The following is a 21,626-nucleotide window of genomic DNA, read 5'->3' as shown; positions in this document are numbered from 1 at the left end:
ATGAAGCCTACTAGTAAGTGATTTGTTTCAGATGATATCAAAATAGCACTACTAAGTAGTTGGAATTTGGTTCTAAATCAGAATCCAGTGCTCCTTCTAATAAACCATGCATCATTTCCCTAAGTTTTCAGATTATTTTTATTTTGATCTTTGGCCTTTTCCCACTCAAATTGCTGCATAATTTATTTGCTTGATACTAGATGGTACTGGCACAAAATAAAAGTTAGCTAATATTAAGTGAATGGAACAGTGATTAAAGAATAATAACAGTTTGATAGAAATTAGTATTTACACAAAAAGTAACCTTAAATATTTTCACCAGCAAATAGAAAATGAATGTGACAGAACATTTAGAAAGATTTAGACATTTACAATAATCACCTGACCATATTTTAGTCACTATATTATATTTTTCCAGATTTTAAAAAATAGTATTCTGTTTTCTATAACATATCAAAGCTTTTTTCTTTTATACAAAATCAAAAATGGCCAACCATTCACAACAGTGCAACAGGTAGAGGGCACACCTGTAAGAGGTGCTGCAAATAAACACTCAAAATTCCAGGGGAAAAATATTACCAATACTCTTGGGGTTCATTTTCATTGTCATGTATTGAATATTTGATAGATTTCATGGACATCATTTTATCTCTAACAGAAAAGACTAGTCTATCTTAGAAAATTGGCCTTTTAAAAAATGAGTTATAGAAGTAGAATTTTTAAAAGGAAGCCTGAGGCCATCTACTCCCACTCATTCTTGAAAAGGAATACCCCATAACTACATTCTTGACCTGTCATGCTTGTACAATTCCTGACATCATCAGGGACTTTCTCAGTTTACTTTAAGGCATACTTTAGCACACTCTGAGCCCCCTTCCCCCTCCTCCCAGCCCACCAGTCCCTTTAGTCAAATAGAGGACCCTAGTGCCATGCTAGCAGCCTGCCATGTTCTGGCTTTATGGATCTTGGGAAGGCAGTTCCATGTTCCTTTGTAAATGTCCCTGTCCATTAAAGGAGTGACAAGCCTGGTGTTACCAGAAATGGTTCAGTCCTTTCCCCCTTGGAGCTTGTGAAAGTTCTTTGAATTATGTTCCACTTTTTTTTCCCCATCCGCATGTCTCCCTTATCACTTCCTCCAAACCACTTTTAGTTTCCTATAAATAATTGGTAAGAAAGGCAGCAAATATTTACAAGCTACCATTCAGAAGTGTGAGCTTAGAAATCTGAAAATTGTGCTTCCAATGCTTCATTTTTGTATCCTCTCCTTTTCTAAGGAGTATTATCAGAATAGATCACAATGCAGAGCCATATCTGAGACTTACTATCTCTCTTTGACTAGATGGATAGATTGCATTTGATGGTCTAATGGGAAAAAGGTTTCCTGTTAATAAAAACAAGACAATGGCTTCCCTTGGTCATTCCCTCTGAGACAAGGCATAAAAGATAATATTTATCTTCAACCTGAAGAGCAATCAAATGCTTTATGAAAATTATCAGAAAGATGGGAATGATGCTACTGATTTAAAATACCATTTAAACATCAGAAATGACATCAGGGATTTGATCACAGGCTTAGATTATACCAGGTTTATTTAGGTCATGTGAATGTTCTAATTTGGAGGGCTCCCTGCTGGTAATTAGGGTTGCTGCTAGAAGTTCCCTGGTGGCTCACTATTAGTGACTGACTACTTATTATATGTGAATTGTTCAGTAGCGGTACTTCATATAAATAGCAACCATGGACTAGAATCTGAGCTACCAAGAGGTTTCAGGAGCCTCTAGGGTCATAAGAAAAGGATGAGGGCCTCACTGCAAAAAAAAAAAAATGCCAGGAGGGGAGGCTAGGTGGCACAGTGGACAGAGCACCGGTCCTGGAGTCAGGAGTACCGGAGTTGAAATCTGGACTCAGACACTTATAATTACCTAGCTGTGTGGCCTTGGGCAAGGCACTTAACCCCATTGCCTTGCAAAAAAACTGAAAAAAAAATGCCAGGAAATTCCAGTTAGACTTTGGATGATCCATAGAATCCCCAATGAAAAGCCTGTGCATATAGCTATAACCCTAGACTTAGGTGAGACCCAAGTAATCTCTAAAGCTCTTAGGAGGGCCTTAAGAGGAGGGTGCTCAGAATAAATGTCAAGGACATTTGGTGGAATCAGAGAAGGAGTAGGGAAGAGTAGAGGGAGTCCCTGTATATTTTTCTTGAAGGATTGTGAAATAAAAAAGACTACTACCAATGTTTCCTTTTCCTCCCAATACTCCATTCACATTTAGTCTTTATCCCTAAATGCTATCCTGCTTAAGTATCCCACTGAAATATCTATAATCAGTCTGTTTTATTATACCATGAAAACCTCACATCCCCATGAGAATTTGTGCCTGAACTACTGTTTAGTAACTGTGTGCTGTAGTGTATTGCAGTGCTTTGTTGGGTCACAAATATATCTTTGGCAATGTCAATCAATCAGAATTTTGCGAGTGTTTTCATTTGTCAAAGGAAGAAACAGATGACAAGAATATAAATTTCTATCTGGGATTTGGTCCAAAAGAAAACAGCTTCCAGGAAATGTCCCAAGGCCAAAACACTTTCAGCCCAATAACCTACACCTCCAACTATCAGAGAGTTCAAAGATGTTGGAGGCACTGCAAGATACTGATTGGGGGAGGTCATCTTTATTGTATTGTATTGTAGTTATTGAGGAAGGCAAGTAAACCAGTTTGCAAAAATAACAACAAAATAGAAAGCAAAAAGAAAGTTCTAACCCTCATTCCTGTAAAAAGAAAAGGAGAATCCTTCATTTTCTAATCATTCTAGTTAAATGAAGTTTTATGGGAGATAAAGAGATGGAAAGACAAGAGTTGGCAGCAGCTTGGATGTGATGAAGGGGAGAGCTTATCAAAAGGAAAGAATCAAGAATGACTCCAAGTTTGAGAAACTAGGTAGAAAGAGGGAAATATCTGGAGGAGGGGTAAATATTTTAGGGGTGGAATGGAAGGGGAGGAGTAATAAAAAAAGAAGTTTGTCTGGAATGTGGAACATATGAATGAGAGGGATGAGTCTGGAAAGGCAAACTGCCAAGCAGATTGTTAAGGAATTGAGGAGGCATGTACTGGGAGGCCAAGAGTTTATATGGTGAAGTTCTTGAGAATAAAGACAAGGATTAGGGTAAAGAATAAAACTGAGCATTAAACTCCTTTGGAAAAGAGTGAGAATGACTTGGGAAGAGAAAGGTTAGTCTAAGTAGCTAAGGGACTAAGTGCTATAACTGGATGGAGTAAACCTCAAAGGAGAAGTGATTACTGGGTTATAGTAACAAAGGGGAAGTCTGTAATCAGCAAGAAGTTTGCCTATTTTCTCCTGACCCTTTGTGTGTGTGTGTGTGTGTGTGTGTGTGTGTGTGTGTGTGTGTGTGTGTGCTGGAGTAGGGAGGGCAGGAGGGAGAGGGAAATGAGCAACCAAGAGTTTAAGGGTAGTCAAAGTTTTAGACTGACTATTCAGAGTTTCAGTGTCTTTAGAGGAATCAACTTCTTTGAGTTCCAGATGATAAGAGTATAAAAACAACATTTATTAAGCTCCTACTAGTTGCAGGACAGTACCTAAGCATAGGATAAGATCTTTGATGAAAGAGAGTTCTTAAACAATAAAGAAATGTTCCAGGGAAGAATTTCCCCAATGGAATGGGAGGTGAAAATTTATTAAAGGAAAGTGGAAAGTACAGGAACTATATATGTATAGTTTTATCCCCAATAGATGTTGACAAGGAAAAGGTGAATGAATGAATCAGTGAATAACCATTTATATTTCTATATGCCAGACATTTGGCTAATCATTGAGAATGCAAAAGAGATACAGTTCCTTCCCTCAAAGAACTTACATTTCAATGGGAGAGACAACAAACATATAAATAGTGGTAGTTAGGGAATGATGTCTTAGCCTGCAAAGTCAGAGGGATTTTGAGTAGAATACTAGAGCATTCAGTTAATACACTTAAAAGCAATGGTAGTATTTATTTGATTTCAGTTCTCAGAACAAGTGGAAAGTATATGGTAGGGGGTAATGACAGGCACTATACTTAATGGAAGATGTGAAAAGTGACCAAAGGTGGTTGGATCTGGGACCAGTTGTATGATAATGGTCTCACCAAGACACCATGCATGATACACAAGGACTTGACTCCCAAACAACCTGAAGGGAACAATTAGGAGGAAGTTTGTCTTCCCAGGGCATGTATGTGGAATGTCAGAAAATCTCCCAAGATTTATTACATCTAATACCTGATATATAGAGAACTTGAAATAATTCATATTGAGTTAAGAACATATAATTCTTAGGGAATTACAGAATCCCTGGGTTAAAAACTGAAGATTTTTAGGGTACAGGTGCTTTTTCAATAATGTTACTGATTGAAAATATAAATAAATGTTTGAAATACTGAAACAGGGCTTAAAGTACAGAAATGATAAACATTTGTTTTAGAATGGAGTATAGTAAACAAGCTGAAAAACACATTTTCTGAAAACTTAAAAGTTTGATCAAAGTAACTGTATGCTGAAAGTGGGATAGGAGCAAAAAAATTGCCCAAATAGGATATTTGTTTGTTTGACAGTATATTTGTTACAAAGGTTTTGTTGGGGCGGAGCCAAGATGGTGGCAGAAGAAAAGACTCTCCTAGGTGCTCTCTTCAAAATATTTCAAAAATCTTAAAATTATGACTCTTACCTAAATTTTCGACAGACAGAACCCACAGAAAAATCCAGTGAGGCAATACTCCACCCCAAGGTAACCTGAAAAATAGAGGAAAAATTCTGTTCCATGGGGTCAGGGGGTAGCCCCACCAGAGTGAAGGAACTTCAGCCTCCTGAGAATAGCCCCAGAGTGCCTGGGAGCCATAGCTTCCAGCAGCAGAAGCAATTTCCTAACTTGTACCTCAAGGAGTGCAGCACCAAGCACAACTTGGAAGATCAGCAGGGAGACTTCTGCCAGAGCAAGCACGAACCCCAGGCCCTCAGCGTACCCTGGCACTCAGCATGGCCCTAGCAGCCCAGATCCAGGAAACAGAAGTAGGCCCATGGAACTGGCCAGAAAGAGCCACTGAAGGTAAGGGAGTGGAGGGAGACTTCGGAGGTCTGTCCTCTGTCCCTGGAACAGGACTCTGGAGCTCTGACCACATTCAGATCCTGATTACAGTCCAGCCCCCCCACCCCTGAGAACAGGGACCACCCCAGCCCCTTGGCAGAGGGGTGTGCTTGTGGTCATTTACAGACCAGAATAGGTCTTGTGGGGGTGTCCCAACAATGCTCAAAAGCTCAGGAAGCACTCCAAAACCAGGCACAGGCTTGGGAAATGAGTAAACAGGAAAAAAAAAAAAGAATCAGACCATTGATAAATACTTTGTCTATGATCCCATGGAGGATCAAAATACCCAATCTGAAGATGAGCAAGTCCAAACTTCTGCATCTAAACACTCCAAGAAATATAAAAATTAGGTTCAGGCTATGAGAGAGCTCAAAAAAGATTTTGAAAATCAAGTAAGGGAGATAGAAGAAAAATTGGGAAAAGAAGTGAGAGAGATGCAGGAAAAACATGAAAACAAAGTCAGCAGCAACCAAGGAGATCCAAAAAAATGCTGAAGAAAATAACATGTTAAAAACCAGCCTAGGTCAAATGTATAAAACAGTTCAAAAGGTTATTGAGGAGAAGAATGCTTTAAAAAGCAGAACTGGCCAGATGAAAAAAAGAGACAAGAAAGTTCTTTGATGAAAACAAATCCTTCAGATGTAGAATGGAGCTAAAAGAAGCTGATGACTTAGCAGGAAATCAAGATACAATACTTCAAAACCAAAAGAATGAAAAATTAGAAAAAAATGTGAAACATCTCATTGAAAAAACAACCGATCTGGGAAATGGGAAACAGATTCAGGAAAAATAATTTAAAAATTATTGGGATACCAGAAAGTCATGATCAAGAAAAGAGCCTTGACTTCATTTTTAAAGAATTCCTACAGGAAAATTGCCCTGATATCGTAGAAGCAGAGGGCAAAATAGAAATTGAGAGAATCCACCTGGAAAGAGATCCAAAAAAAACAACCCCCAGGAATATTATAGCCAAGTTCCAGAACTCCCAAGTCAAAGAGAAAAATATTACAAGCAGCCAGAAGGACACAATTCAAATATCATAGAGCTGCAGTCAGGATCACACAGGACTTAGCAGTGACTACATTAAGGGCTTGTAGGGCTTAGAATATAATATTCCAGAAGGCAAAAGAGCTCAGAATGCAACTGAGAACAAACTACCCAGCAAAATGGAACATCCTCTTCCAGGGGAAAAGATGGACTTTCAATGATACAGGGAAATTTCAAATGTTCCTGTTGAAATGACCAGAGCTGGACAGAAAGTTTGACCTTCAAATACAGGAGTCAGGTGAAGCATAGGGAGTGGAGGAGAAGGTCAAATTATGAGGGACTTAATGATGATGAACTGCATGTTTTCCTACATAGAAAAATGATACTGATAATACTCATATGAAACTTCTCATTTAATAGAGCAGGTAGAAGGAGCTTTTATAGATGAAGCACAAGAGAGAGCTGAATTTGAAGATATATTGTAAAAATGGAGTCAGTGACTAAAAGGGAAATGTACTGGGAATAAGAGAAAGAATAGGTAGAATAGGCTAAGATATTTTATATAAAAGATTTTTTTTTGCAATGATGAGGGTGAGGGGGAATGAAGGAACCTTCACTCTCATCATAAATGGCTCAGAGAGGAAACAGCATACCTACTCAATAGGGTATAGACATCTAGAGGAAAAAAAGGAGAGAAAGGGGAATGAGGGGAGCGGGTGATGTGGGTGATAGAGGAGAGGGTAAGTCATAGGAGAGAATAGTCAGATATGACCCATTTTCTTTTTTACTTTTTGCAATGTGCTGGAATTGGGTGGCCTGTCCAGGACCATGGGGCCAGATGGTTGCTGGATCTCTGGGGTGGAATGGGGGCCTAGGGGCTGGTGCTCTGTCCACTGCGCCACTCATCTACTCTACAGCACATTTTAGAAGAGGGACAGAGTGAAAGGAGAGAGAAAATATAATAGATGTAAGTGAGGAAGAATGGATGGGAGGAATTACAATCAGCAGCAGCAACTGTGGAAAAATATGCAAGTACCTTCTGTGATGGACTTAAGATGATCCACTGGAGACAGAGATGATGGTATTAGAACACAGACTGAAACACATTTTTTTCTCTTTCTTTTACTTTATTTCTCATGAGGTTTTATATTTTTGTGGGCAGGGGGTATTATGTTTACTCTTAAATGAGAATATTTTAGTAATGGTGTAAATAAAAAAAGAAAAAAACAAAGGTTTTGTTATTGTTGTTTTGCATAGAGGTAGAAAAGTTGGGAGGGAGAGGAAGCTTGTAATAGGGTTAATGAGAAGAAAAAGAAAAGTCATCAGGCATTTTTTTAAATGCACAGACATTTTGTTGTTTTTTTAAAGGAAGTTACCAAAGAATCACAGATAAGCAGGACAGTTTTGTGTTAATTTTGTTTTATACTTAAAAGGAAAAGCAAAATGTACTTAATAGTTTTTATGTTTCATATACAATTCTCTTTTCCTATTCTATTTGGTATATGAAAATATTCTAGTTGTTTTATATTTATAAAGTTCAGAATTTTTTTGAAAGAAAAAAAACCTACTCATATACAACAGCTAACCCAAATACTACATCCAATAGCAGACTGCCCAATCAGAAACAAACAAAAAAAAAGAAATGATAATTTTCAGCAGTTGACACAGAAGGAAGATTTAAACTGAATTTAGGATTTAAATTGAATTTAAGATTTAAACTGAATGAATCAGTTTAACTTTCTGCACCAAACCACCTTTTGGTTGAACTCCAAAGCCAAAGATTTGCTTTAGTGATCATTTCATTCTTCCTAATGTTGAAAAAACAAAAAAGGGGACCCCACCATTCCTTAGAATCTAATTCTGACCAATAAGAAAGAAGCAGTTGCTAGAGTAGAAAGGACTGAAACCATGAGAGGAATTATCAAGTCTACATAGAGTAACATGGTCAGTGAAAAGAAGGAGTGATGGTCATTCTTACAGGTATCCTGCAGGGGTCTAGCCTCCACGGGGTCCTTGGAACCTGACAGGAGGGATAGAGTCGGCAAAAGTAATTGAGTCAATGCAAGGGTTTGAAGGCAGAAGCAGGTTGACTGACTGTCAGCTGCTCAGATTTATTTTTATAGTCTCAGAATCATATAAGCATCAAGCAAGCAAGCTAAGATCATTTTCTTGGTTACAAAAGTTTACAATTTTCATTATCAAGCATATAGTTCATGTGGTTACAAGTTTAATCATGCAATTCATGCGGTTACAAGTTTCATTATCAATCATATGGTTAATTAATTTTTTGTCCCTGCTCAGACTGTGATGACCTTAACTTGTCTGTTACCTAGTTTGTTGCTGCATTGTAAAATTATTAATTCATTTAAAGTTATTAATTAAGCAATTCATTTAATTAAATGTTTTTTTATGTTTCTGTGTATGTAATGTTTTTCAATACGCTCCCTTGATAACCTATAGTAAGGGTAGTTATGTTTGTCCACCTATCCGTTGACTTCTTCAATAACCAATTTCTTTCAGCCCTTGTTGACAGAAACCAGGGTTTCTGTGACTTTTTTTTATTCTTTCCTAATAAACGAAGGCTGTTAAAGTTCACTTATCAGTCACCTATACTGACTATTCTTTTACCATCTTTATCATATATTCCTGTGTATGGTAAGGGGGGGGCAAAACTATTGATTTCCCAGGATTCTACCTAACCCATTTTGTATGTTTTCCCTATATATAGTCTGATGTCTCCTTGGAATTCCCAATGTTATATTTTCCAAAGATTTCATAATATTGGAACCTTTTGTATGCCTCAGGGAGAGGCAATCCTGGTAAATTTGGACAGAGTTTACAATCTGTTTTATTCAAGGAATTTCCTTGGAATCCTTCCTTTATAGTCATTCCACTATTAGTATAGGTAAGTTTTGCAATCAATATTAGCCCTACAAATATTGGTATACATGGAATCCCTATGCATATTGAAGAAGGAAATGTTGTTTAATCAGGCAGTGTGGCCGCCTTGAGTCTTCTTGCCATGACTGTGTCAAGCAGCTTAGAGAACCTGGCTCCCAACAGTATCTAACATTTGAAAGTACAGATATAGCTCAAAAGTCTACATGAGAAAACAATCCAAGTGATAGAAATCTCTCAAGAATGAAATTCTGATGATAGAAAACAGTTATTTCAATAAGAAAGATAAAGGAAAAGCTGAGGAGATCAATATGATCCCAAAGAAAAAATCATCTACTAACTTAGAAGCTAAAGAGATCTTGGAAGCAAGGACAAATAACTTCATTTCTCTCTAAAGAATGATTTATGAGCACTTAGGGAATAGAAAGAGTCAAGATTGGATCTTGCTACAATAACCTCATTTTCTTTTGGATAGGGTGATTAGACCTATCAAAAGTGATTATCTAAGTAATGTTGGAATCATAACATTTTATGGATTTTATTGTTCTGGCTAAGTCTTTCATGGGATACTTGGGGTTCTTTAAAATTATGTCTATTGATGTCTTCTGTTTTTACCCCACTATCATTTCTGGATATATTTCCTACTCCTGTTTAGAACTTCCTTTGGAGCTTTACATGAACTGATACTGAATGAAGTGAGCAGAACCAGGAGAACATTATAAACAGCAACGGCAGCATTTTGCAATGATAGACTTAGCTCTTTTCAACAATACAGTGATCAAAGACAATTCTAAAAGATTTGTGATGGAAAATGCCATCCACATGCAGAGAAAGAACCAAAGAATCTGAATGTAGAACAAAGTATGCTATTTTCACTTGCTTGTTTTTTCTTGTGGTTCTTCCCTTTTGTTCTGATTTTTCTTTCACAACATGACTAATATGGAAATAAATTTAATATGATGTACATGTATAATCTATATCAGATTGCTTACAGTTTTTGAAAGAGATGAGGGAAGGGAAAGAGGGAGAAAATTTTATGAAAATGAATAATGAAAACTATTTTTACATATAATTTTAAAAATAAACTATAAAGACAAAAAATTTTAAAAGCTTCCTTTGTAACAAAGAAAACTTCTAAGTAAATACAACTGAGATAATGACTAGATTTCAGAACATATGTATTATTATGCCTTAGTAGTCCTCCATAAGAAGGAGGTTCATTTTAGTATCTCTTCTTGGAATCATTATTGGTTTTTCAAAAAAAAAATTAGAGTTCAACTTTCTTTGAGTGATCTTTTCATTTACTTTTTCATATTCATGGTATATACTTTTCTTCTGGTGCTGTTTATTTCATCCTGTATCAGAGCATGCAGATCTTCCAATAATTATCTGAATTCCTCAAATTCATTTTTTAACTGAACAACTATATTCCATTTTATTTATATACCATAGTTTACTCATTCCCCAATCAATGGTTATAAATTTTATTTTCAGAACTTTATCATATAAAATATGGCTTTTAATATTTTGGTACATATGGGGCCTTTATTTCAGTTTTTAACCTACTTGAGACATTCTATTCATCTAAATACAGGAAGCATTTATCTGAGTGAAGTGAACTATATGCTAAATAGTGTAGATACAAAAACATATATCATGTAATTGGATCAAATGAATAGGTGTCACCTGTCTTACATACTTCAACTTTCTTATCCAAACTTGGTTGAACCAAGACACAATTTCACTAACAGTGCACAATGAAGTCTCTCCACTTTACTCCCATTTTTGTCATCTTTATAATTTTCCAGGAGAAACTTTTTCATTTATTTTATTATTGATTTCATTTGATTCTTTGGAGTTTCCAATACTTTTTTAGAAAACTTTATTTTTAACCTTTGGCTATTTATCTATTGGGAATGGATTTTAGAGAAATTGATTTTTAGATGCTGGAAATAGGCATAAATGTAGCATCTATTAAGTAGTAAGCACAATGCTAAGTGATTTTTTTTATATTTGATCTTTACAACAACCTTATAAGATAGATATTATTATCCCCATTTTACAGTTTAGGAAACTGAGACAGAGAGATGTTGAATGATTTACTCAGGGCCATAAACCTAGCAAGTCCCTGAGGTTCAATTTAAAATCAGGCCTTCTTGATTCCAGGTCTAGTGTTCTATCCACTGCCTTGAGACTGGCAAAAAAGAAGGGATTTAATGTCAATAAGGGCCACAGCCTCACTTTCTATAGGAGGAAACAGTCCAAAGAGGTTAAGTCATTTGATAGTATCTAATTGATTATGATATTATTGTAGAGCAATGTGGGGTAGATGATAGAACAATTAAATGAATTCAGAGCTGATTGGAGGACTAGATCCAAAGGGTATTTACTAATTATTTTGTGGAAAAGAAGTAGATCAGTGACATTCATTAGGTTAATTCAAACTCGGGTTGAATTGCTATTTTTCTATTTTTTAAAAATTTCTGTTGGGGGAAGTTTTCTATGCATAAGCAACACAATTGACAACCAGTAAGTCATTCAGGTCTAAAGCTTACCCTATTTTTAATACCTACTTTAAATTCAGGTGGTCCAACTCTGTAGACAGTGTGAGGAAAAAAAATAGGGGTTAGGGAAAATGTAGCCCAAACCAACAATAAAATTAATATAGAAACCCTTTCCTTGTATAAACACATCTTCAATCACGCTTCTAAATTATGAATCAGAGAATATGAGTTAAAAGGAAACTCAGGTCATTTGGTCCAGCTGCCTTATTTTGTATATGGAGAAACTGAAGCTCAGAGAAGATAAGGTTCAAAGTTGCATGTGATTGAATTCTGGCTAGAAACAATATTTCCCATAGTTCCCATTGCACAGCACCATAGATAGATCAGATGAGATGAAAGTCCTCTTTATTGTATCCTAACCTCTTTGCCATGTTACTCTTGCTAAAAGGCAAGACACTTTCAGAGATTAATATAATATCTGGGATACAGTATGTGACTGACTGACTGCCTTCCCATTGTAAGATCTTTGGAGGCTAATATTAGTTTTATAAGAAGGTGAAGTAAATAGTCATAATTTAAGGGGGGAAGGAGATGCACCCTTCCCCAATTAATGCAACAAGTATAAGGTCTGATGTGTGTTTTGAAAAATGAACATCTCACTGAGGATGACAGTAGAGAAACAGACATAGTAGGTTTGCGTGTCAGCAGGTTGCAAGGCAAACCAATGAAGAATTTAGATGTTTGATAGAGAAAGAAGACAGGATGGTCAGGCAGCAAGGGATGACAGGTAGATGATAGCCCAGGTCTTTAATTGGCATCCTCTTGATGAAAGGAGGAATCAAGAAAGGTCTCTAGAAGGTAACTAACCTCTGTTTACATTGCTCCACATCAAACAATATTATGCCTTTCCATGCTTCTCTATGTTCATACTATTCATTGATTCTTGTAGCATAGTAATATTCTGTTACATTTACAGTCTATATTTTGTTTATCCATTCCCCCAGATCATATTCTTTGATTATCTTTTGGAATGGTTTTTGGTAATATGTATATGTGTATGTATGTGCATAAATTTATACCCATATATACTAGATAGCTTTACTATCTATATTATATCATATATATAATGTACTCTATTATATAGCATTTATTTATATTACATATATGCATATGCATATATAGTATATTAAATGGTACACTAGATGTATAATATTATATAATATATATGTACATAGATAGATAGATAGATAGATAGATAGATAGATAGATAGACATATTGTATATGAACTTCTATTTGTTCTTTTGAATGCAAGCCAGGATGGCATGCCTCTCTTGCCTCTATTTCCATCTTCCTCTTCTCTTCCTCTCTTCTCCCATGCTTCTCTCTACCTCTTTGTTCTTCTTTCCCTATTGTTTCCTATAGTATCATCTTCCCCTATTCCTTCTTCCTCTTTTCCTCTCAATGTCCAGAGGTATAATTGATAGGTGTAATCAGGTTAAAATGGTGGAGAGATATAAGGAAAACCATCTTGTTGCTCTTCCCCTACATTCCCACTACTTGCTTAGGTATGCAGTGTACCATATACTTCATTTAGACTGTTGACTATATAAAAGACAGAACAGCCCCTCTCTAAAAGACTCATAACCTATGCCAAGGAATCTAAATGAGAAAATGAGAAGAGTGTGACCATGGTAAGATATGATAAATTGGTTCCTTGACTGTGCTCCAGACTGAGATCAAATTTTTTTTGCCTTCTTTCCTTGGTGAAAGTGTCCTAATTGAACAAAGTGGGTGTGCCCCTGAAGGCCAGATTTCATGTCTCTCCTTGTCATGCAACTACTCTCATGATATGCTTTTCTTTGAGTTTTCAGGAGTGTGTGAATGATCTTCCTGGAAAACACCCTTACTTCTGTTTATATTGTCTTGCAGTTAATAATAAATGGACACAATATCTTACAAATTGACAAAGTCGGTAACTATACTCTGTAGAAGGCTACAAAACTGGAATTTTCCAAAAGATCTTTCAAGGCAGAGCGATGCATGGCTTTGGCTAGGTAGAACCTAGCCAAAGTCTGAAATTTGCTCACATCCAAAATGGATATAGTTATAAGGGTCATATTAAAAAGTATCTATATGAGTACCCCTGTTCAGTTGACCTTAGGCAAATGTTTGCTTTGTTGGAGTTTTGTGGGAATTTTCTGTTCATAATTATTTTGTACCCCTTCTCCTCAAATATGCTATATTTCCATGGATTTGTATGAGATTTGTTGTTTTTGCTATTGTTAGTGTTACATCTCTACCAGATTGAAAGTGGGGCAAGGAATTTTGTTTAAATTTATATCTCCCCCAGAATCTAACATAGGGCTCTGCCGGTCCTAAGAAAACAGTTAAATTCTGGTTGAATCTAATTGAAATGATTAGTGCCCAGAGAGAAAAAGAAAGAGATCCAGAGATCCAGGACCTAGGGCCCTGCCTCATAAAGAATTAGCTTCAAGTGTCCTTTGAAACATGTGTGTCTTTAATTTCTCAGTTTGACTTTGAAAGACTCCAAAACTAGAGTTCTCTTTTCATCTTCTCAAAACCCATTGAAAATATTCTGGGACCAAGGTGGTTTTGAGGGGAGAGATGGAGAGGTCTGCCCTGGGATTTTCTAGGCAACTGCATTTGTTGCCAGTGTGAATGAAACTTGATTTGGCTCTCACTCCCTCCCACACTTGACCCTTTTCCCTTTAAATGATGTTTGAGTCCAGGGTGGAACTAGATCTCTTGGGAATGCGTTATCCAAACACTGGAGAGTGCAGAGGAAGGTAAAGGGCCCAGTTTCCATCATGTAGTAGGTGGCCTGATAGTTCTTGCTTCTCCTTCCTTAGCCAGTTCCCTGGGACTGTAGGGCCTCTTTGGGACAAGTGATTTATTTTCATTTTCCTCCTGGTGGAAAAGCAAAGTGGGGGAGAAATATAAGTAGGAAACAAGATGACAGGTCTGCCGTCCATGCTGGCAGCCTTTTGGTTCCTCCCTACTTTCCTCTCCCTGCTCTCTGCTACTCTGAAAACATGATGAGGGAAGCTGCCTGTGTATGTGTATGTGTCTGAGGGAGGCAGCAAAGGAACAAGAGATAGATGGATAATTGTCCTTCAGCAGCTGTGGGACTAGAACTGGCAGCATCCCACAAACAATGGAGAACATACTTAATGAGTGGGATCTGGGTCAAACATGCTTCTTCAAATTTGGAGCAAAATACATCAACTTTTGATAATATGCAACCAAGAAACATTTTAAAATCAAAGCTAAATAAGTTAGGTTTGTTTTTTTTTTTTTTAGACTAGACCTGTGATTGCATTGGTGTTGGGATTCTCGGTGAGGAATTGATTCTACCAAAGTAGTTTGACCATCCCTCTGCAACTTAAGTGCCCAAGATTGGCCAGAACTTGAAGGCCAGTTCTCCATTCATTAAATGTGACCACCTCTCAGTACATTAACATCTATAAATAAAAGATTAATTTGGAAGATTCTTTTTGGCCATATTTGTGCTCCAATAAAACTGCTCCTTCACATAAAGCTTGTTTGATTCTTTAAGGATGATGTTAGCCCCAATACGCAAGAACCACTTATTCTGTTAGTTTTTAGAGAAGGGGATCATTGGCCTCCACAGAACTTACCAAAAGAATCAGAACTTTCTCTGAATACAATGAAGTTGGTCTGTGTTGTCAGAGCACTTAGCTCTGTTGTTACTGTGGAGCCTGGAGAAAAGAAAACCAAGGAGGGTCATGTTTGGAATCTTCACATATTTGAAGGCTGTAGGGTAAAAGAGAGAGAGACTAGACCAGTTCTGCTTGGCCCTAGAGGTCAGAGATGGAAGGATTGGGTGGAAACTACAAAGAAGCAGCTTTTAGTTTAAGAAACAGATAAATTTCCTAATAGACCTGTCTAAAATGGAACTGGCTGCCTTTACAAATGATGAGTTCTCTGCTGCAAGAGATCTCCAAGTAGTTGCTGTATGTTTCTGGGTTGTTATAGAGACAATGGGTGCTTCTGTGTGAGTCCTGAACCAGACTAAAAACACTTAAGAAATATTTAACAAAATGAATTAAAAATATAACAAAATAGATAATGGTTTTGTTATTGTTGTTTAATTGTGTCCAACTCTTTGTAACCACAATTTTGCTTAGCAAAGAGACTGAGGTGATTTGCAATTTTTTTTCCCTCCAGCTTATTTTTACTAATGAAGAACTGAAGCAAACAATGTTTAGTAACTTGCTGGTATCACACACTTAATAAGTATCTGAGGCTAGATTTGAACTCTGGAAGATGAGACTTCCTGACTCCAGGTCCAATGCTCTATTCTCTGAGCTGCTTATCTACCTCCTGTAGATAATATTACAATTTAAAATTATTTTAATATACAACTTGCAGGGATCCTTATGTACAGTTTAAAAGGCCCCTTTTCTATTTAAGTTTGACATCCCTGTTTTATCTGACAATTTGACTAAATGAGTCCTGAAGTTCCTTCCTGCTCTGTACTCCTATCATGCACCAAATTCAAATCCTTGAAAGAATGAGACTTGTTGAAGTGTTAGTGATTAATAATTCACTGATCCAGTATCATTAGAGAAGGAACTGGTTCACAATATAGAATTTTCCTGCTACTGAAGTCTTTTTATTTGAACTATTTTATAGAAACATATTTTTAAAATATATTCATTTTCCTACTGTCCTAAATAGAACAAATTAATAATTTAACAATGTTTTTCATCATTAATTTACTGATATGACTTTAGAAAAGTCACTTGACAATCTCTGAGTAATTGAGGTGTAGAGGATAGAGCACTTTTTTGGAGTCAGGAAGAAGACCTGAGTCTATGTAGCAATTAACAAGTTCGATCTGCCTCAGTTTTCACAACTGTAAAACGGAGATATAATAGCCATCCACTCCACACAGGGGTGTTGTGAGAATCAAATGAAATAATATTTATAAAGTGTTTGTCACCTGACAAAGGTGCTAATTAGATGCTTGTTTCCTTTTAGGTCTCTGTTTTGATTTATAAAATGGAAGAGCAAAAACTAGGTAATCTCCAAATTTCCTTTCAGGCCTGTTATTCTGCTATGAATATATACAGCTCTAAAAGTCTATGATTCTGTGATCAATCTTACTGTGTTGTATGTAATATAAATGCCTTTATGGGTCACCATAGGCCAGGTCTGAGTGATCCAAACCACTTAGTTTAGGAAATTGCCGTTTCCCAAGTTCTGACTTGAAGTGTCTATCCTGGTAGGGGCAGATGCTAGGGATGCTAAGCCACTCGTGTTGTGTTCCAGCCAGTAGACATTATGCATGTTCTCTCCATGTGTGATAGTGGTTGGTACTTTCTACCCGCCTTTTCCCTTTTAGGATGGTGAAGCACAAAAGAAGCTTAGCAAATTTAGAAGCTCCTATTTTAGATGAAGTAGAGGTGTCAAAGATTAAATTGGAAAAAGATTCTAGGGCTCTGATACCTGACCTAGGTCTTTTCTTCTAATCCAGATTTCTTTTACAGATGTTGGTCATGAGAGAATCACAGGCCATGGAAGGGAAGTGACCAACTAATGACCCCAAGAAAGTATTAATCCCTTCTCTTCAGCTTGCTAGTCAGATAAAAAGATACATTGAGAGCCTCTTTCATTTTGACTCTTCACATTTAAGAATTTCCAAGACTACAAAGGGCACCTGGATTTACCCATGGACAATTTAGCTAGAAGATATTAAATCTTGGAAAATGGACATACTTTATGGATCTGGAAGAAGACTTGAGTTCAGATCCTGTTTCCGATATTTACTTACTTGTGTGACTCTGGGCAACTAACCCTAACTCTCAATTTTTCATCTGTAAAATGAAGATGGTAGTAGTATGTACTTCACATTATGGTTGTGAGAATAAAATTATATAACTCATATGTATATTTGTGTATATTTATATATATACATATATATATATGTATATGAGAGAGAGAGAGAGAGAGAGAGAGAGAAAGCAAATGGTATTGTCCTCCTTTAGGCCCATTTTGCAATTGGAACAGTAGAGACACTGTCACATAGTAGATAGTAGAGTTGGAGCTGGAACTCAGATCTCCTAAATCTTCTAAACTAGGAAATCATCCCTGGAATTCTCTCCTTCCCCACCTTTATCTCTTGGAAGCCCAGATTCCCTTCAAGGCTTGGTTCAAATTCCACTTCCTTCAGAAAGCCTTTTTCATTACCGCTGACATCACCTTATATTTTTCTATGGAATTGTCTTTTATCCCCTTACTCTTTCCTCATTTTTTTCTTTCATTTGTATCTTCAGTACCTAACATAGAAGAACGTGGAACACAGAAGGTGTTTAAAAAATGCTTGTTGGTTGTTTCAGCTTTCCATTGTTAAGATGATGTGTGCTCATTGTATTTTTTTTTGTATTTTTGAGTATCAAAAGTTTCAGTTCTGAAAGTGAACAATAAATGAATGGTTCTAGTAAAATGAGCTTGAACTTCTTCACACAGACAACCCTATTTAGGGTTTCTGTGTTGATTTAAAATAAGATTTAGGGTGCTTCTTTCTAACTTCCTCCAGTTTATCTTCATGCTATTTGTTTCTCAGTAATATATTAGCAAGTTAATCATCAGATCATTTTTTCCTCAACAAAGCAACTATAAGTTTTGAGTTTGGAGCCAGATGTTTTTGATTAGGGACCTTCCCAAATTTCTCATCCTAAGACAAGGAAGATTCACTTTATGGTTGGCACTCAGACCAGTGAGCCATTAAAAAGTTTCTTCAGCTGTGAAGTCAAACAAAGTCCCTGCTGTTTACTCAAGCTCCTGCTCTGTAGTGGAGTTTGTCTTTCCAGAATGAGTAAAACACAGTTCAATCTTTATTACAATTTTGTAGATATGAGGAACCAATGGTAGACATCAAGAAAAGAAAATGATGCTACTCTTTGTTTTGACTACATTCCTAAAGATGATAGAACTTTCTGTTCTATATAATCATCTGAGAATACTGGAGTGTTTTAAAGGAAAATCAAAAATACCTTTGTGGTCAAAAGACTTAATGTTTGAACCATAACTGGCAATATTGGTGACTGAGACAATTTAGTTGAATAGGGGAGAAGGAGTCCCTGGAATACCTATAGATGGGGAAGATTTGGGAATAGGAAGAGGAAGGAAGCCAGTTTGGACTAGAGAGAAGAAAGGAACATCTCATTTGTTATTCAGGTCTCTCTAAACTTAGGCACCTTGGAACAAAGTCTCATTGTTCTACCCTAGGTATTGCTCTGCTGATTCAACTTTAATAGACTTTCTCTCTGGTTATTTTTCCCACATAAACAACTTCATATCTGGTTTCCTCAAATTACTATAATCTTCAATCAGTCCTCTTTCTCCATCTGACATATACCTCAACTGGAATCTCAGATACTATCTTTGTGGCAATGCATTTGTTTCCAAGGGTTTTCACTTCTGTTTTCCCTGAATTCTCTCCACCCTACCTCCCACACATACTTAGATTGAAATCTAAATAACTGCAGGGCCATTTATCATCCTTATATTTGATATCTATCCTTCTCATCCACATTATACCTTTTATATTTAATATTATTTTCCCATTAACTTTGAGAGGTGGTTAAAGCAGGTGATATGCTTAACTTCATATGAATCATTATAATTACTTATATTTATATAACACTTAAGAATTGTAAAACTCTTTACATATATCATTTTATTTAATCCATACAACAACCATGTATAATAAGTTTCTAAGTATTTTTAATTCCATTATACGAATAAATAGTGAGACTCAAAAAGATTGTGTTGTTTGTTGTTGTTTCCCAAGGCTACTTAACTAGTAGAACCAGGATTCATTCCTTGCCTAGTGCTCTGTCTACTACATCACATTGTAGGATATGTTGGCCTAAGTACGCAAGCTCTTGGGTGGCCTTGGAACCCTGGCATTTTGCACTGGAACAAACTGAGGGATGCAGAATAGTTGTCTAAATCATTTAAACAAGTGTGAGATGTTTGGCAAATGTAAACTCAGTCAAATTTCCTTGTCAGTCATCTGAACTGTAATGAATTGTTCTGGTTGGGTCAGAGGTACTTAGGTCTGCCAAATAAGTTAACAGAGAATTTTCAGACAAAGAGAGGTCTAAAGTTTGAAAGGCAAGGGTATTGTGTGGAGGGTCAGAGTCCTGAGTGAGAAGATCAGGGTTCAAATCCCACCTCTGATACATATTGGTCATGTGAACCCAGGCAAGTCATTGAGGTATTGAGAACCTTTAAGAAGATGAATTGCAGAGCAGGTTCCAGGCTGCATTGGTGCAGGGAGTGTCCTAACTAGGAATTTCCTTACACTGATGAAATCATGGGCCTCCACCAAAAAAAGAGATGCTATTCCCTGGGAGGGGGCAGGAAAAGGGTGTCTCCCATGATAGCCTTTTTAATATACTACTTTGTCCCTGGAGGAGACAGAAAGATAGAAGTCTGGGATGTACTCAGTTTCTTCAGCTATAAAATGAAGGGGTTGACTTAAATAGTCTCTGAGGTTTCTTCCAATTCTAATCCTAAAATTCTGTTTGTTGTTCCCTGGTTATCTATTACTAATAACAGCTAATGATGAAAGCTAACTTTGATATAGTGCCCACTATGTATTGGGTTCAGAGCTAAGTGTTAAAATTATCATTTCATTTGATTTTCACAATAACCTTGCAAAGTAGGGGGTTAGTATTATCTATATTTAACAGATGAGGAAAGTGAGGGTAAATGACTTGCTTTGGGTCATACAGTTAGTAAATATCTGAACTCAAGCCTTTCACAGTGTTAATTTGCTGTTCACAATGCTACTTTCGCTCCTACTTTTCTGTTCCCAAGTCTCAGAGTAGAGGAGACATTATGATGGCCCCCCGGGGGGGGTGATGCTCCCTAAGAGTTCTGACTCCTCTTTTGTTTGTTTCTTCACATCCTCTCTTACCTGTCATAGCATGTACAAGACCTCCCTACATCCTGTGAACAGGCTAACCAAAAAAGTGACCCTCGGGCATTTCTATCTGCGAGGATACAACAGAATGACTTCTCTCTTTCTCTTTTCTCCAGAAAAAAATGGCTGACAAAGCCAAGTCTGGCAAAGCTGCCAACAAGACTCCCCCCAAGTCTCCTGGAGATCCTGCCAAGGAGAAATCAGCTAAACGACTCTCCTTGGAATCCGAGGGCACCAATGAGGGGGCCAGTGCCCCAGAACTCAGTGCCCTGGAGGAGGCCTTCAGGAAATTTGCTATCCATGGAGACACCAGAGCCACGGGAAAAGAGATGCATGGGAAAAACTGGTCAAAACTCTGTAAGGACTGCCAAGTAATAGATGGGAAAAATGTGACAATCACCGATGTGGACATCGTCTTCAGTAAAATCAAGTAAGTCCCTGTTCCTGTTCACCAGCTCTTTTTTTGGATGTAAAGTGGCTTATACTGTTGTGACCTAGAAAGTCTCAACTCAGTCATAGACCATAACTCATCATTTCTTCCATATCCTCATTAGTAGATATGTGGATGTTCTACTCTTTTTAAGCAAGTATTGGGATTCTTAGAATTCTTTTTTTGTAATCATCTAAGCAGAAGTAGGTACTTCAATTTGTTAGATGGACATATCTTCTAAGAAGACTGACAATGCTGAATTCTCCAGAATGCTTATTGGATGAATATATTTGCTACTGTTGACAGGAGGGAATAGGGGCTGGTTTGTCAGGGTCAGTAAGCAATAAAGAATTATGACTTCAGAAATTCATCTTTTTTTGTTCCAGGATAGTGTGTCATGTTAAAAGAACTGGAAGAAATAGGGATGTGGGAGAGGAAGAGATCAAGAGAAAGGAGGGCTAGAATAATGTTTATATAGATGCTATTGTTTGGTGTATAGGGCAAGAATCCCACCTCCCTTGATAAGGTATGTAACTATAAGAGAAAGCAGTCTTGGGACCCTAATATGTGTGTGTGTGTGTGTGTGTGTGTGTGTGTGTGTGTGTTTTTCAAATAAATACATCTAAGACTTTGATTTCATGGGTATGGGGAACTTCGAGGTGAGGAAACTATGAATATAGATTGGCAC

General features: G+C 36.9%; 1 protein-coding gene across 1 annotated transcript in view; it reads left to right on the top strand.

Moving 5' to 3' along the window:
- The window catches only part of TPPP (tubulin polymerization promoting protein), a 139,829-nt gene that overhangs the window by 26,070 nt on the left and 92,133 nt on the right, over positions 1 to 21,626 (top strand). The window contains exon 2 of the mRNA XM_074200923.1: positions 20,625 to 20,938. Within this exon, the coding sequence (XP_074057024.1) occupies positions 20,631 to 20,938 (308 nt within the window). The 5' untranslated portion in view covers positions 20,625 to 20,630. The remainder of the gene's footprint in view (positions 1 to 20,624; positions 20,939 to 21,626) is intronic.

This window comes from Macrotis lagotis, chromosome X (assembly GCF_037893015.1).
Source record: "Macrotis lagotis isolate mMagLag1 chromosome X, bilby.v1.9.chrom.fasta, whole genome shotgun sequence".
NCBI classification, from domain to species: Eukaryota; Metazoa; Chordata; class Mammalia; order Peramelemorphia; family Peramelidae; genus Macrotis; species Macrotis lagotis.
Note: the sequence above shows the minus strand (reverse complement) of the source record. Positions and strands in the feature narration are given on the sequence as shown.